The sequence below is a fragment of the Tenrec ecaudatus genome, chromosome 3 (assembly GCF_050624435.1).
Source record: "Tenrec ecaudatus isolate mTenEca1 chromosome 3, mTenEca1.hap1, whole genome shotgun sequence".
Taxonomy (NCBI): domain Eukaryota; kingdom Metazoa; phylum Chordata; class Mammalia; order Afrosoricida; family Tenrecidae; genus Tenrec; species Tenrec ecaudatus.
Window position 1 is genome coordinate 68,574,819 of NC_134532.1, and position 16,797 is coordinate 68,591,615.

General features: G+C 42.3%; 1 protein-coding gene across 1 annotated transcript in view; it reads left to right on the forward strand.

Moving 5' to 3' along the window:
- Positions 1 to 16,797, forward strand: part of TTC29 (tetratricopeptide repeat domain 29) — a 181,134-nt gene that overhangs the window by 33,721 nt on the left and 130,616 nt on the right. The window contains exons 3-4 of the mRNA XM_075543526.1: positions 4,854 to 5,077; positions 8,852 to 9,037. Coding sequence (XP_075399641.1) covers positions 4,854 to 5,077; positions 8,852 to 9,037 — 410 coding nt within the window. The remainder of the gene's footprint in view (positions 1 to 4,853; positions 5,078 to 8,851; positions 9,038 to 16,797) is intronic.

The window sequence follows — 16,797 nt, forward strand, 5'->3', positions numbered from 1 at the left end:
CGCCAGCCCCTCAGTGGGAGAAAAATGAGGCTGTTTGCTCCTGTAAAGGTTTACGAAGTCTCAGGAATCCTATTTAGCAGCGGTTCTCAACCTGTGGGTCGCGACCCCTTTGGGAGTCAAATGACCCTTTCACAGGGGTCACCCGATTCATCACAGTAGCAAAATGACAGTGATGGAATAACAACGAAATGTTATGGTTGAGGGGGTCACCACAACACGAGGAACTGTCTGGAAGGGTCACGGCATTAGGAAGGTTGAGAACCACTGCTCTACGGTCTCTGTGAGATGGAATTAACTGGATGGCAGTGGGTCAGGCAGCAAGAGCTACCTAAAGAGTTTTATCAGATACCTCCAATGTATTCATTGAGCTCCAAAACCCATTTATGCCCTTGTGTTCTGTGATTCAGCATCCTAGGAGAGAAGCCAGTTGGTCTAATTTGAGTCAGTAACCTACCCACCTGAGGTAGTTTATTGTGCCAGCCCGGCCGATAAACACATGTGGGATTAGTTGAAGGGCAGAGAGATAAATGGTTTGACGAGCCTCGCCTCTCTTGTCTCTTGTTCTTTGATCATCGGACCAGTCTGCGGCTGCCTTGTTTGTTCTTTGCCTCAATTTGAAAGTTACACTACCTGTAGGACTCCTAACCCGTGGACTGTGTCACTGTAATTTGAGGTTCCTTCAAGACCTGCTTTGCCACACTGTTGGAATTTACATCTTCTGAGCTGGGGACTGTCAGACCCTGTCATCTGGCTGACTGTTGGTGACCTGCCTTGCTGTTTGCTGCCTGTGCTGGGATAACCTGAATTTCTCTACAGAGGACTACCTGGCGGCCCTCAAGACTTGAAGGACTGCCAGTGTCTCACAGCTGTCTCACGGGAGTGAGTTGCACTGAGCCATTTGTGCTGTTTTATAATTTAATTAACTGTTTATTTCTTATGTTATACATCTATCTATCTGTATAAATATATACACAATTATTAGCATTTTGGTTTTGTTTCTCTAGAGAACCCTGTCTAACACACCACCTCTTGGCCAAGGGGGTCTTTGAATGCCAGTCCTACCACAACTGTCCAGTCATTATGGGATCAGTAATACCAACGTTTATTGAAGAGCTATTACCTGGGGAAACAGGACTCTATGCTGTGAAGCCCAGCATCAACAAAAGCAGAAAACAAAGCCAGTCGCCCTGGAGTTGATTCACTCTCCTGGCATCCCCATGTATGACAGAATAGAACCATGTTCCATTGGGTCTTCTATGCCTGTGTTTTGGGAGGTACATTGCCAGGCCTTTCCACAGAAGCCCAGGCCCAGAAGGTGACTCTCAGCATTTGTCTCCATTGGGATTGGACTTGAGAGGACATGCTATTTCCCTGTCTAGCATTTATTTGCACGGCCTAAAGTTTGTATTTTAATTTTTATCGATTGATAATTTTCTTTATTATTGCCTTGGGATGTTTTCTTCACTCATAGGTAAATAGGCTGGCAGCCCCTGCAGAAACACGGTACTCTTTGGAGACAAAAGGAGATTTCCAGCACTTGCTCCTTCAAAGTCTCCTATCCTGCACCCCCGACCATGTCCTTAGCACCCCTGGAATATCACCTCAGGCTCGTCAAACTCAAATTGTCTGAGACACAAAACATACTGTCTTTCCCCAAATCTATTCATTCTCCTGGGTTCCTTCAACACCTTTAGCAAATTAAATCAAACCAAAGTCGAAACTGGTTGCCTGCTTTCCTTCCAAGATGCCTCTGGATGGATTCGAATCACCAACTTGGTTGGTTAGGTTGCACAATTAGTCAAGCCCACAGGACTCCTCTTCAGCAAAGTACCAAGTACACTAACCAATGACCTAGTTGTTAACTCCTCCCTTTTCACCCAATTATTAAACACCCACTGTTTTTATATCCTAAATATATTTTGCATCTACCTGCACTCCCATTGCCTTTTCCCAAGTCTAGCTCCTCTTACTTCTTCTTTAAGTTAGACCAAGGTCTCCAATCTGTTCTTCCGGTTCCCTTTTACTATGGCTTCTTCCCATCAGTTCTCCTGGATCAGCTGTGAATTTCAGAGTTACAGAATCAAGGATGCTAAATTGAAAGTCTTTACTTTTTCATAACTTAATTTTAATTTCTGTCCCTGGATCTTGATCTCCCCTAGTGTAAAATAAAATCTAATTTGTCATTCAAAGGTAAAGTCAGTCCAATTGAGCAATTTCTCAGCTTATTCCAGATTGTAAAATTGTTGCCCCCTCACCCTATCATCCTATATAGAAACAACATTGTATTCAGAGGGGGAAAAGCATTGTGTGTGGAATTGAGTTGCCAGACTTAACAGATGAAAATCCAGAACATCTAGTTACATTTCAATGTCAGATAAACAAATATTTTGTATAAATATGTCCATGCAATATTGGGGACATGTTCATATTTTAAAATAGCCATTGTTTATCTGAAACCTAAATTTTTAGCAGGGGGATGTTCATTTTTCCTGGCAACCATGAGGCTAGGATAGGGATCTGTCAGCACTTACTTTTGGTAAACTCTGAATTTTTGATAAACTTTGCCCGGTATCTGTTTCCTTGCCACCACAATTCTAATTTTCCATAGGGTAGTAATATGTGCAGGAACAGGACAGAGATGTTTTCCAGGCTCCCTTGCACCAAGGGGTGGCCAAGTGACATAGTTGTGGTCAATGAGACCAAAGTGAAAGTAGTTCCAAGAATGCTTTTATTTTTCTCAATAACAGGGAAGTACAATATCAGCAGCTCACTTCCTTAATGCTAGTTCTTCAATGGCTCTACAGTACTGCCAACTTCTCCTAAACTTCTTTTTGTGCTTTAATGTTTGATCTGGTTCTGCCTTCTCTTTCTCTGATGTCAGGTACCACCCATCTCCCCCCTCACCAGTCTCTGTGTGGTTTATTCTGTGCTTTAGCTGATTACCTGAGAACTTCTTAGAGGCTAGGCCGTGGTTAGATTTCTGTTTGTTCATTTTAAACTCTGTACATCACTCTAAGGCACAGCCCAAAATTGAGAACCAACAGTGCAGAGTCTCCAAGTCCCAGCGTATTTTCACAGGCGTGCTTTCATTTCATCCTTAGCAGACTCCAGTGAGGTAGATAGTATATATGTTAACGTGTGCATTTTTATGGGTAAGAAGATTGAGATTCAGGGGGATTAGGTAAAACTGGCTTCCAATTTGAGTTTTCAGACTCAGTCCAATGCTGTCTGCACACTGAAATTTTTATTGCTAGTCACATCATATCGCATAATCGATAGATTTAAATTAAATGCACCTACCAACATTTCTGTGAAGAAATCAGAATGAAGCTATACTTGACACTTGGTTGTTCTTTTTTGTGAATGAATAGCATCCAGACAACTAGTGTCTGTTGTTCAGTGCCTTTGCTCTGGTTCCAACTCCTGGTGCTGCCTGTGTGCACAGTAGAGCTGCTCCCCGGGGGCTCCCGCCGACTGCCAGGCGGTGCTGCTGAGTGCCGCCAGGAGGGTTTGAGCCACCACTCTTTCCGCTAGAGACGATCTTTTAACAGGTGAGCATCTTTGCTGTATCAGGAAAGCATTATTAAGCTGCTAACTGAAAGGTCAGCAGTTCAAACCCACCACCTGCTTCACTGGGAAAAGATGGGTCTCTGTCCCCGTAGAGAAATAAGGACTCCAGAACCTTAAGGAGCCATTCTACTCTGTGCTACAAGTTCAGCATGCCTGGGCAGCTGTTCAAAGGCAGCAGGGTTGGTTTTGGTTGGGGTGCGAAGTGACAGCATTGCATAGGGTAAGGAATTGGTGAGTTTGAGCCCACCAGCCCTTACCCCACAGAAGGATATTCCAGTGTGTTTCTGTAAAGATGTACAGGCGGGGCAGTTCTCATCTGCCCTGCAGCGTTGCTGTGTGTCAGAATCTGATTGTGATGGCAATGTACTTTATAATAATTATCCCACAACTGTATTTGCTGGAGAACAAATTTCACAATTATTTGTTTAGTTGGCTGTGTTTCCTCGGTAGGATGTGAATGTCACAGGAGCATTCAAATCTGTTTAGTCCAGAAGAGGGTAGACAAGCCATTAACTGTTGAATAAATGAATGGATATCTTATACCTCATTTAACATTCTAACTCCTTGTATGTGGTTTATTATTGAATTTAGATGTGACATAAACTAAAGAACGACTGGCTTAATTTTAATTGGAAAAAATGTGATGTGGTAACCCACTCAAAAGGCAGTGTCATTGAGTGGCTGCCAATTCGTGCAGGACAGGGTGGAAGCGCCTGTGCGTTTCGGAGACTTACTCTTTACAGGAGCAGAAAGCCTGCTCTTCCTCCCGAGGAGTGGCCGGTGCTTTCGGACTGCTGACTTTGGTATAACCACTGTTAGTACATGTTTTTAGCATGAATGAATGAGTGGGTGGATGGACAGACTTCCACAGCACATGACATGTCTCGTGACTACATCGTTTGCGGCAAGATGGAATGTTCAATTTTTCATTGGCTCATTAGCTTTGTGTGTGTATGAGGGCGGGCTAGTAGGTCGAGTAATTTTTATATGTATTGTCAATCAACGAACTCATTTGTCCTAATCAACCGGAGCTGAGCTCTGGAACTGATATATTTATAACATAATTTCATTAACATGACTGTATTTAGATGGCTCCTGGCATCGTTCATTAAACTGAAGTTGTTCCGTGATAAGGGTTAGCGGGCACGGATTTCTGAAATCCTTCAGTACTTTTATGGAGATGGAAGAAGAGAAGGTGGTGTGATTCCGCCTGTACGATCAAAGCGCCGTGTGGATTTGGAGGATTAAAATTCAGCTTGGTGTGTTCTGGTTCTTGTTCCCAGCCACAGGAACTCGTACAAGAAGAACATCTGTGTGGACATGCTGCGAGAGGGCTATCATAAGTCCTTCACGGAGCTCTTCTACCTGATGGAGCAGTGGGACACCCTGCGGGAGGCTGCGAAGGCTCGGTCCACCTTCTGGCTGCAGAGGCCCCTAGAAGAGCAGCCTGATAAACTGGATCACTTGTACCACTACCTGACCCTGGCAGAGATCGCTGAAAGGAAAGGTAAGCAGCAGCAGGAGCCCGAGCCGCCAGCTCCCGAGGGAGGACGCCAGATGTGGCTTGTAGATTCTCCAACATGAAGGCAACTTAGCCCCGTGGAGGTTCGTCAACGAAGCATGTCTTTAGAATAAATGATAGGGAACGCCGAACCAACACAAAGTCCGGAGCTTTGCAAGACCTGCAAGTCTATTAGGTCCTTTCTTATAAACGAGCCAGTTTTCCTTCCTGTATAGTCTGAAGATTGCGAAACTGCTGTTTTCAAGGAGCACTATAACTTAAAAATCACACCCATTTCCCAGTATTTTTATCAGGGACTTTGGAGATTTTAATAAAAACTCCTAAAGAATTGAATCAGGGAGTTTGCATTAGGAGATGTATGCTAACAGTTTCGCTAGATTCCACCCTATATTGGGGGACTGGGATCTGAGACAAATAGCATGTCTCTGCATATTCTGATTGCTTCTCGTGGGACAGGCCAGCCTTTCATTTAGTCAGATCAGGCGCTTCTCTTGACAGCAGTCATCTAGACTCGCTTAAATTCCTTTCGGAAACATCTTTTGGCTCTTCTGGGGCAAGACATGTTTTGAGTAAGTTGGTCCTTTCTTCTCAAACTATTTTCCTTTTGCTAAAAAAGTTCTTTGTCTGTACTTTCTCTGCACCTCCTGTGATGTTCTGATCAAGACCTTGAGCCCCAGGTGGCTGGGAGAGAGATAGCAATAAGGACACTGAATAACCAAATCAATAGATAGTTCAAGTTTTATCTATACATGACCTTAAATTACCATCAAGCATCAATCAGGCAGCATGTTTTTCTTCCAAAAATGTTTGTGTAGAATACCCAAAGTATGTTCAGTACTCGCGCAATTCCTTAAAATGTTTTTGTGTTTATGCAAAACAAAGCAAACGTAACTGTCTGGATAAATGTCTTGGGCATATCAGGTGATTTAACATCCACGTTAAACAGCTTGGTTTATTGCAGGACTTAATATAAGCCTTAAGGTACGACTATGTTTGATGGTTCACCCAAGGAAGGAAATTAGAAAGAACATTTCTCAAATTTATTTGATCACAGAATCTCCTTTTTGGAGAGTATAATGAGAAGCTTTTGCCTAAGTAATCAATAACAATAGAATTGGTTTTGAACCCCTGGCCATACCTGCTGGCAGTGCACGAAAGTGGTATACAAAAAGAAGAGAAGTTAAAAATTGAAGGCCATGTGTATGCAATGTCTAAAGATACAACACTTGGACAAGTTCATTTCTAACTAATACAGCGAAAAACTGCTCCATTTCATGAAGAAAAAAATCCCTTTTATGACTAGTAGTTTCAAATTTATGAAATATTAATAGCTTACATAATGCATTCTAAAAACATTGTTTATGAAATGTTATTCTATTAAGGTTTAATTACTGGGACATAGGAAAAGTTATTTCAGGGCCACAAGTATTCTTTTTAAAAAGCTCTTTATAGAGTCTTTGTTTGTTTAATCAAGAATATAAAGTGTTTTACTTATGGGCTTTTAAAAGCAAGAACTCTCTCATTACTAACCGTGACAAAGAATATAAAATATTATGAAAATGGGCTTGCCTGCCCTTGATCCTCTGTGTAGGAGGTTCAGGATGGAGAGATAAGCATCGTGAGTGGGTTCTGAGGTGACATGTTCACTTTAAGTACAGAACCGTTTGCTTTTCATCCAAGCTGTTGCCCATCCTGAGGTCCATGAAGAAGCAGAGTTGTCCAGAAGAATCTTCAGCACATTAAAAAGTAGAGAATCTTTATCAATATTTACTTTTCAATCCATACCAAATTATGGTCCTACATAAAGGAATGGGACAGGTCTTAAGACAATCGAGGCATCTTATGCACAATTCTTATCAGCTACACTTTGTTGTGATTAGCATGTTTCATCTCATTGAGTCTTTTGAGTGTTCACTCTATAGGAGTACTATTGGGCAATATATACCATATATACTTGAGTATAAGCTCCCTGATATCAGCTGCGGTACCTAATTTTACCACAAAAATGGCATCAAAAAGGTGCTGAAATTGTTAATGATGCGGGTGCAGAGTGGGGACCCAGGGTCCACCTGGGGGGAATTGGACATCCCCTTGCAGAAGGGCTGTGGGGAGGTAACAAACCAGTCAGAGTGTAGTGTAGCAATGATGAGGCATACAATTTTCCTCTAGTTCTTGAAGGCCCCCCCCCACTATCATGATCCCAGTTCTATCCATGTAACCGGCTGGACCAGGAGATGTACACTGGCATGGATGGGAACTGGAAATGCGGGGAATCCAAGACAGATGAGCTCCTCTGGATGAGTGGAAGGAGGGTAGGGAGATGACAAGGTCTACATGTAACCTCCTCCCTGGAGGACGGACAGCGGAGAACTGGGTGAGGAAGACGTTGGATGGTGTAAGATATGATAAAATAATAATTATCTATAAATTATCAAGGGGTAGGGGAGAAGGGGAGTGGGGAGGGAGGGGAAAATGAGGAGCTGATACCAAGGGCTCAAGTAGAAAGCAAGTATTTTGAGAATGATGATGGCAACATATGTATGAATGTGCTGGACACAAATGATGCTTGTATGGATTGTAAAAAGAGTTGTATGAGGCCCTAATAAAATGATTTTTTTAAAGGCTGAAAATCTTGGCTTATACACGAGTATGTACGGTAAATCTTTTTCTTTATTGTAATCCCTTCGGGAACATAGGATTGATGTTCCTGGAGAATGAACCGCCATTGATATCCATGAATTCGAACAGAGAATGATTGCTGTTAAAACATCTTACAGATGCCATTGATATCACTAAATGGTTCAAACACCTGTGAAACCCCGAATTAACACACATGGGATAGTTATTTCATAGCAACAACCAACTACTCTCCTTGGACCTCGGGGTCACCTCCCATTCACAGATCTGCTGTCGGCATGGATGCGGACACACAAAGATTCTGAACTTGTTCACACTCACGTTGAGAGGGAGGTTGACAGAAAGTGTAATCTATTACATGCAGTGTTTGCTTTCAAATTTCCTATTGCAGTGGGGCTGATAAAACTGATTGCCCATTTATTCACACACTTTCTTTTCTTTTTTTTTTTTTTTTGTCCGTAAAGGTTGGTTTTAGAAACAGAACTTACAGAAGACTTAAGGAGTAAATTACTATCTGGGTGAGAAGGATGTCTCATATTGATACATTTCAAGCAGGAACAAAAATATACAAAATGGAAACATAGAAATTCACTGTTTCCATCTGTCAGCACCTTGTTGTGGTTTAGTTTGTGGGTCTGTGTTTTCAGTCTTTGAGTAGAATTCTCTGATATATTCATTTCCTTTCTGTTGCATTTATATGCATCATCTTTTTGTTGTGATTCAGAAGCATTGCTTGCGTGAAAATTTTTACACGCTATTCAAACCTCAGATGGGAAAAATGCGTGGTGATAACATACATGCATTTCTTCCCCTCGAAACTGAGCACTTTGCTCATTATCCTGTCCCCCACCTTCCCTACAGTCTGGTGTTTTAATATATCCAACCTTCCTAAGTTTGGGGGAAAGATTTTCGTGCCTAGCTGAATAGCCTTTTACTAATGCAGTTATTTTAATAACTAAAAGGCATTCATTTAATTTTTAGAATTAGATTTTAACTTTAACAACAGGTAACCCTATTTTTGAGGAAAAATAGAAAATACAAGTCACTTTATTGGTTTCCCATTCGAAGGGATGCTTTGTGCGGCACTGTTCTAAGGCAACTTATGTTTTTCTCTCTTTGAAGAGTACTTTGAAGATGTATATAATAACTTGTACGCTCTGGCCTGTTACTTCAATACTCCTGAAGACCAGTGGGTAAGGAATCACTTTTATGAACGGTGTTTTAAGATTGCTCAACTGATCAAAATTGATGGAGGGAAGAAAGAAGCCGAATCGCATTCGAACATGGGCCTTCTCTACGAAGAAGATGGTAAGTGGACGTCTGCTGGGTAATGTTGAGGATGCAGGAGCCAGGCAAGCAGGAAGCACAGGAGGGTGGAGAAAGGTCCGGAGGGCTCAAGATGCGATGTCAGTGGCTGAGATCAAACAGCAAAGCAGTGTGACTTTCAGAAACGGTTTCAGAATTCCTTGCAGTCATACCTCCCACCCACGTTCTCAAGGAGATAAAACATTCTTCCATCCCCTACACACCCACACACCCCTCAGGCCATGCACTTTGCTGGTATAATTTTTTTTTCTTTCCCTTCATGACAGCCTACTTGATTTATTATAACTTGATTTCTCCTGTAGGAAAATGTTTGCATAAAGGAAGACTATGCTTAGTAATTTTCCTAGTACCCTGGGTTGTCTACAAATGCCCACTGCCTTTGAGTCTCTTTCCCCTCACAGGGACCCAACAGGACAGAGTACCACTGCCCCATAGGGTTTCCAAGACGGGAAATCTTAAAACAATTATTGGGCCTCCACTTTCTCCCATGGAATGGCTGGTGGGTTGGAATTGCCAACCTCTTTGGTTAGCAGCCAAGTGCTTTGCCCACTGCCCCATCAGGACTAAAACACACATTAGCCATATAATTCAGACTCCCCCTACCTGCCCCCATTACGACTGCATAATGATTTCTTGTGAGTAGGGATGCTCCTGTAAATATAACTTTATATCTAACCATGCTATCTATTTTTTCCCTTACCAAAAACGCTGTTGGCACTTTTTTTTTAAACACCAGGAGAGCTACCTTGTGGCAGGGCTCTATGGGAATAATCAATACATTTCAACATAATAGAAACTGTAGTGATAATCATATGACAAAAACAGTTTAGGCAGGGTTGGGAAGGTTCTTATCTATCCTGCCTTCTGAGATAAGTGGCTTCTTTTTTTTAAAGTGTTTTATTAGGGGCTCATTCACCTCCTATCACAATCCATACATACATCAATTGTGTAAAGCATAGTTGTACATTCATTGCCCTCATCATTCTCAAAACATTTGCTCTCCACCTAAGCCCCTGGCATCAGCTCCTCATTTTTTCCTTTAAGTAATTTTTGTGTGTGTATTTTTATTTATTTATTTTTTAAAATCATTTTAATGGGGCTCATACAATCCTTATCACTATCCATACATACATCCATTGTGTCAAGCGCATATGTACATTTGTTGCCATCATCATTCTCAAAACATTTACATTCTACTTGAGCCCTTAATATCAACTGCTCATTTTCCCCCTCCCTCCCCACTCCCCCTACATCATGAACCCTTCATAATTCATAAATTATTATTATTTTGTCATATGTTACACTGTCCGACATCTCACCCTCCCCCCTCTTCTCTGCTGTCCATCCTTCACGGAGGAGACTGCATAGATTCTTGTAATCAGTTCCCCCTTTCTACCCCATATCCCTCCACCCTCCAGGCATCGCCACTCTCACCACTGGTCCTGAAGGAGCCATCTGTCCTGGTTCCCTGTGTTTCAGTTGCTATCTGTACCAATGTACATCCTCTCGTCTAGCTGTAAGGTAGAATTGGGATCATGATAGTGGGAGGAAGGAAGTATCTAAGAACTAGAGGAAAGTTATATGTTTCATCGTTGCTACCCTGCACCCACTGGCTCATCTCCTCCCCACAACTCTTCATTAAGGGGGTGTCCAGTTTCCTAACGATGGGCTTTCAGTATCCACTCTGCACTCACCCATTACCAATGGGCTTTGAGTCTCTACTCTGCACTCATCCACATTAACAATGATATGATTTTTTGTTCCTTGATGCTTGATATGCCTATCTTCCCTGTGGGCTTTGTTGCTTCTGAAATAGATGGCTGCTTGTTTATCTTTGAGCCTCCAAGACCCCAGACGCTATATCTTTTGATAGCTGGGCACCATCAGCTTTCTTCACCACATTTGCTTATGCACACGTTTATCTTCATTGATCGTATCAGGCAGATGGGCACCCACTGATATGATTTTTAGTTCTTTGGTGTCTGATAACTGGTCCCTTCTATACTTTGCAGTCAGACAGTCTGGTGTGCTTCTTCCATGTGGGCTTTGTTACTTCTCTGGTAGATGGCCATTTGTTTATCTTCAAGCCTTTAAGACCCCAGATGCTATATCCTTTGATAGCTGGGCACCATTAGCTTTCTTCACATTTGCTTATGCACACGTTAGTCTTCAGTGATCGTATCAGGAAGGTGGGCACACTCTGATATGATTTTTAGGTCTTTGGTGTCTGATAACTGGTCCCTTCTACAACTTGTGGTCAGACAGGCTGGTGTGCTTCTCAGCTAGATGGCTGCATGTTTATCTTCAAGCCTTTAAAACCCCAGAAGCTATATCTTTTGATAGCTGGGCACCATCAGCTTTCTTCACCACAGTTGCTTATGCACACATTTTTCTTCAGCAATTGTGTCGGGAAGGTGTGCATTCTGGAATGCCAATTTAATAGAACAACGTGTTCTTGCATTGCGTAAGTGCTTGAGTGGAGGCCCAATGTCCATCTGCTGCCTTAATACTAAACCTATAAATATATGTACATAGATCTGTTTCCCCACACTCTTATATAAATATATTTACATATGTACATTCCAGTCTTTAGACCCCAGTAAATACCCTTTGTCATCTAGTTATCTCCTCTATTTCCTTTTACTTTCCTCTTGTCTCACTATCATGCTCAGCCTTCATTTGGGTTTCAGTAATTTATCTTGGTTACCTTGCCCTTGTTGAATCCCTAGCAGGCTTCTCACACCCTCCTTGCCACTGATTTTGGATCACTTGTTGCTCCCTTGTCCCTGGGTTGGTCAGCACCACCTCCTTACCCCCTTCCTCCCCCTCTCCCATATTGCCCCAGAACCATTGGTCCCGTTGTTTTCTCCTCCATACTATTCATTTTCATCCGGTCTATCTTATCTAGATAGAGCTGTAGAGATAATCATATGCCAAAAATCAAGCCATAGCAAGATAGGTGATGAGTGAGAACACAGCGATGACAACAAAAAAAGACACCAATTAAATAAAGAAGTGGTTAGTCTTTTAAAAAAAAGATACCAATTACCCATAGAGGAATAAATTAATAAAAGAAAAAAAATTTTAAAAGAAAGAAAAACCTGTAAATAGATAAAGGTCTGATTTTTGATCTCTAGCCATGTCCTTCAGTCAGGTCCAATAGGGTACCATGCTCTGGCCCCAGAGTCTGTCCTTTGTACTCCCTCGGGGGCTCCCTGCTTTGCTCCAATGGTTGCTCTGCCGCACACTTGTAGTTTTTTGCCTCGTTGTCATAGGGTCAGTCTGGGCCAGTCCCGACATGGAGTCTCCAGTGTTGTCCCCCTTAGAGTCCTGGGCCATCAAGGGACGGCGTGTCTTATAGTGGGATCAGCCATATTGTCCACTCTGTCCATTGGCTGTTCAGAGTGGGGATACCGTCCTCCAGGCCTAATGGTCCAGGATGTGCGCCGCTCTCTCTTCCTCCCCCTTCATTTGTTCCCATTTGCTCTGATCAGACATGGCCCTGTCCCCTAGCTGCAGTTTCAGTGCCATCCTCTCAAGTAAATTCTTCTGGGGTGAGGGTCAGCTGTCCACATAGCTGGTAGGGGGGCCAAGCGCTCAGGGCCCCCCTCCACTGGCTCCCACTTCTTGTCAGCACAGCACACTGCATTTGTCTGGCACTTGCATTATATCTGGTCCCTCTTTTCCTGTGGAGACACAAACAATACCCTCCCCTTGGGTGGGTCAGTGCCCTATTTTTTTTCTTTCCCCTTTCCTCCCTCCACCCCCTTTTTAATTGGCTACCATATGTATCCCTGAATTTGGTCCGGCCCCTCCCATACTACCTGGACCTCACCCCTGGAGTGTTTTTATGCAGTAGCTTTTTCCCTGTGCCCCTTTTGCACTTACCTTTCTGTTCTCTCATATATATATATATATATATATATATATATATATATATATATATATATATATATATATATATATATATATATAGACAAACTTACTTCATGTTATACTTGTCCTTTTGCGCTTGGCTTACTTCACTTAGCATAATTTCCTCCTGTTCTTCCCATGTGGCAATATGCCTCATGTGTTCATTACTGCTTTTTAGCGATGCGTTGTACTCCATTATATGTGTGTACCATAGTTTTTTAATTCATTCATTCATTGATGGAAATTTGGGTTGTTTCCAACTCCTTGCAATTATGAACTTTGCCACAATGAACATTGAAGCACAGATGTCTGGCCGTGGTTTGTTTCTTGCCTCTTCTGGGTATATTCCCAGTAGGGGGATTTCTGGGTCGTAAGGTAACTCAATTTCCATCTGTTTGAGAAATCGCCAAATCGATTTCCATAGTGGCTGTACATACCTACAGGTCCACCAGCAGTGGATGAGAGTTCCTGTCTCCCCACAGGCCCTCCAACACTTGCTGGTTTCTGATTTTTTTAATTGGGCTGTCTTTGAGGGTGTTAGGTGGTATCTCATCATTGTTTTGATTTGCATTTCTCTTACGGCTAATGATCAGGAACTTTTTCTCATATGTTTATTGGCCATTCAGATTTCAGATTCTGTGAAATTTCTGTTTAGTCCTTTACCCACCTCCTCAGTTGGCAAATAGTCTTTCTCTTATTGTAAGATTGCAAAGTATTGTAGATTTTAGTAATAAGGGCTTCGTCTGATGTGTCATTGCGAAAGGTGTTTTCCTAGTTGGTGGACTGACTCTCTTATTACTCTCTTGGTGAATTCTTTCGATGTACACAGGTGTCTTATCTTCAGTTTATCACACTTGTCTATTTGTGACTCCTCTGTCTTTGTATCCTTCCCTATTTCTGGTAGCCATGTGATTCCTGTGCCAAGGTTCTCAGGTTTGTCCCAATTCCCTCATTAATGGCTCTAATTGTTTGGGGTTTTATCTCAAGGTCTGTGATCCACCTTGAGTTTATTCTTGTGCATGGAGTGAGGTAAGGGTCTTGCTTCATTTTTCTGCTGGTAGATATCCATTTTTCCAGCACTATTTATTGAAGATGGTATCTGCTTCCCATTTAGTATTTTGGGACCCTTATCAAAAATCAGTTGCCTGTATGCTGATGTTTTTATTTCTGGGTCTTCAGCTCTTTTCCATGGGACTGAATATCTGTTACTATGCCAGTACCACACTGTTTTGAATACTGCGGCCGTATAGTACATGCTAACATCAGGTGGAGCAAGCCCTCCCACTTGGTCCATCTTCTTGAGGAGTTCTCTGCTAATTCTTGGCTTCTTCCCCCTCCATATGAAGTTGGTAATCTGATTTTCCAATTCTTTGAAGAAGGATGGTGGTATTCATATTAGGATAGCACTGAATTTATACAGTGCCTTGGGCAGAACTGACATCTTTACTATATTCAGTCTGCCAATCCACGAGCATAACCATGCTATCTTGAAACAATTCAAAGACAACAATAAAAAAGAATGCTCGGAAACAGGCTCCGTTATAATGGTGGTTTCACAAAGATGGCAAACAGAAATTCAATAATTGCAATACTTTGTGGAGGGAAGGGAGGGAGGGAAAGGAGTCCCAGCGGCATCATAGTTGAGAGTCGGCTATGATCCTCCAGGACAGCAGGTTGATACACCAGCAGTTCTACAGGACAAAGATGGTTTTCTACTCCAGTAAAGTTACCATATGGAAACTCACAGGGACAGTGCTAGCTCATCTTGCAGGGTTGCTATGAGTCGGCATTGATTTTGTGGCAGTGAGTGAGGAGGTAGGTAATATGCCAAGGGAATATATGATGAGATGAAATATTTTATCATGAATAATACTTTTCTTTACCTCAGAGAGCCTCGTTTTCCACAAAGGGTTTGTCTTTGGCAAAAGTATTAAGTGAAGAAGAGAAGTTTATTATGTTCTGCCCAGACTTGCTGCAGCCACTTGGCAAAGGGTGGGAAGGAGGACTTTGTGTTGCAGGAATTACAGATAATGAGGTTGTAACCTACAATGTGATCAGGATAAAAGGTGATTGATACAGAGAATGCCAGACACATTCAGAGAGGCAAGAAGTCACATGGCCTGGATTCAAGAAAGCATCATGGTAGGGATGGGCGAAAGGATTGACAGACGGTAAATATGTGGCAATGTGTTTTGTGCGATGTGATGGGATGGACTGAAGGGATGTGATGGGACGAACGTGTGATGGGATGGACTGAAGGGAATCACATCTGTTCGAAATGTATTTCTGAGCAGTGACGAGGAATAAGCTCACAGTTTGGACTTAAGTCTCTATGCATGCAGAAAGATGGATATGGACAGAGGTACAGGCATAGTTCCAAGCATAGAAGAGTCTCTAGTCATGCTAATGATTAAGCACTCAGCTACTGATGGAAAGGTTAGTGATTCAAACCCCGAACAAAGGCATGGTCATCGGCTGCTGAATGATCAAGGCCAAGGCACCTCTTCAGAGTGGTCCTACTCTGCACACTTGCTCCCTCCAGGAGATGGAAGCAGCCTGGTGGCCACTAGTTTTATAAATCCTGTTGTTGATGTAGGTACATATCTGATACAATGTGTCCTATGGTGGGAAAGGGAATTATGGGAAGGAGAATGATTAGAGAGCCGTGCATGAGGAGCTGGGCGGCTAACCAAAAGACCAATAGTTCAAACTCACCGGCTTCTTTGTGGGAAAAGATGAGGCTCTCTGCTCCCATAAAATCTTCCAGCATTTCTGCTCTGCCTTACAGGGTCACGATGAGCAGAGCAACAATTGACTCAGGGCAGCTGGTTTTAATATGACACTAATTTAGCACCAAAGTAACAATGAAAGATTCTTTAAAAAAAAATACATTTAAACATGGCCATGGCAGCGCTAGTCATAATATTTCAAAGCAGGGGCTTCATTAAGTATATTAAGCCACAGCCCTGCCACGGAGTTCTGTGCCGCTGTAAAGCTAAAGGTTGGAGCAAAATGTTTTCTTCCTGTCAATAGAAATTTATTTCAACCTAATGCCGGGAAATGAAACAGACAACACAACACAAATCTCTGCCCTCATGGCGTTTATATTCTACTGTACAAAGCAAGCATTGTCAGTACCAATCTATCCAAGATAGTATTAAATCAATGCGAATGCTTAGCAAAGAAGGGTTGCCTTGCCTTCAGCATGTGCTGGTTATGAAAACTCCTGAGAGTCATATACTAATAGTAAGATTCTGCCCTTCTTTGTTCTCTATTATGGAAATAACCCCCTGACAAACAAAAATAAAGACACCTTTTTGGTTTGTTTGTTTGTTTGTATAATTGAATTTGTCAAATTCAATCAATTATACTAGCAGATCAAAGAACTCTTAATTACTGGCCCCCAAAAGAAACCACATAAGACATACCATATGAACATAATAGCCAAAGTGAGGGCTACATTAATGAAAATTGAAGGGCGGGGTAGTACCAGCGAGATGCAGTCAACTCTCCTAGGTGTCCTCTCATATTGTCTATAAAGTTTACCCTGCTTATTTTTACGCTGAGTACACTTGCATTGGAGTTCTTATATATTGGCGCCTGCCATATTTTCATTCCAGTAGCCCTTCTCTCACTCAACAATCCCTGGTGCGCATACTCATCCCAGCAAACATCATGGATGTTCACAATATTTTATTTTGGGATATGTGACCCGAATGTTTTCAGTACTGTGACCTAGGGGGGTAAAGTAGCAGGGCATCAGACAAAGAAGACCTCCAACAAGGTGGTTGACACCATGGCTACATTGATGGGCTCAAGCCTAAAAT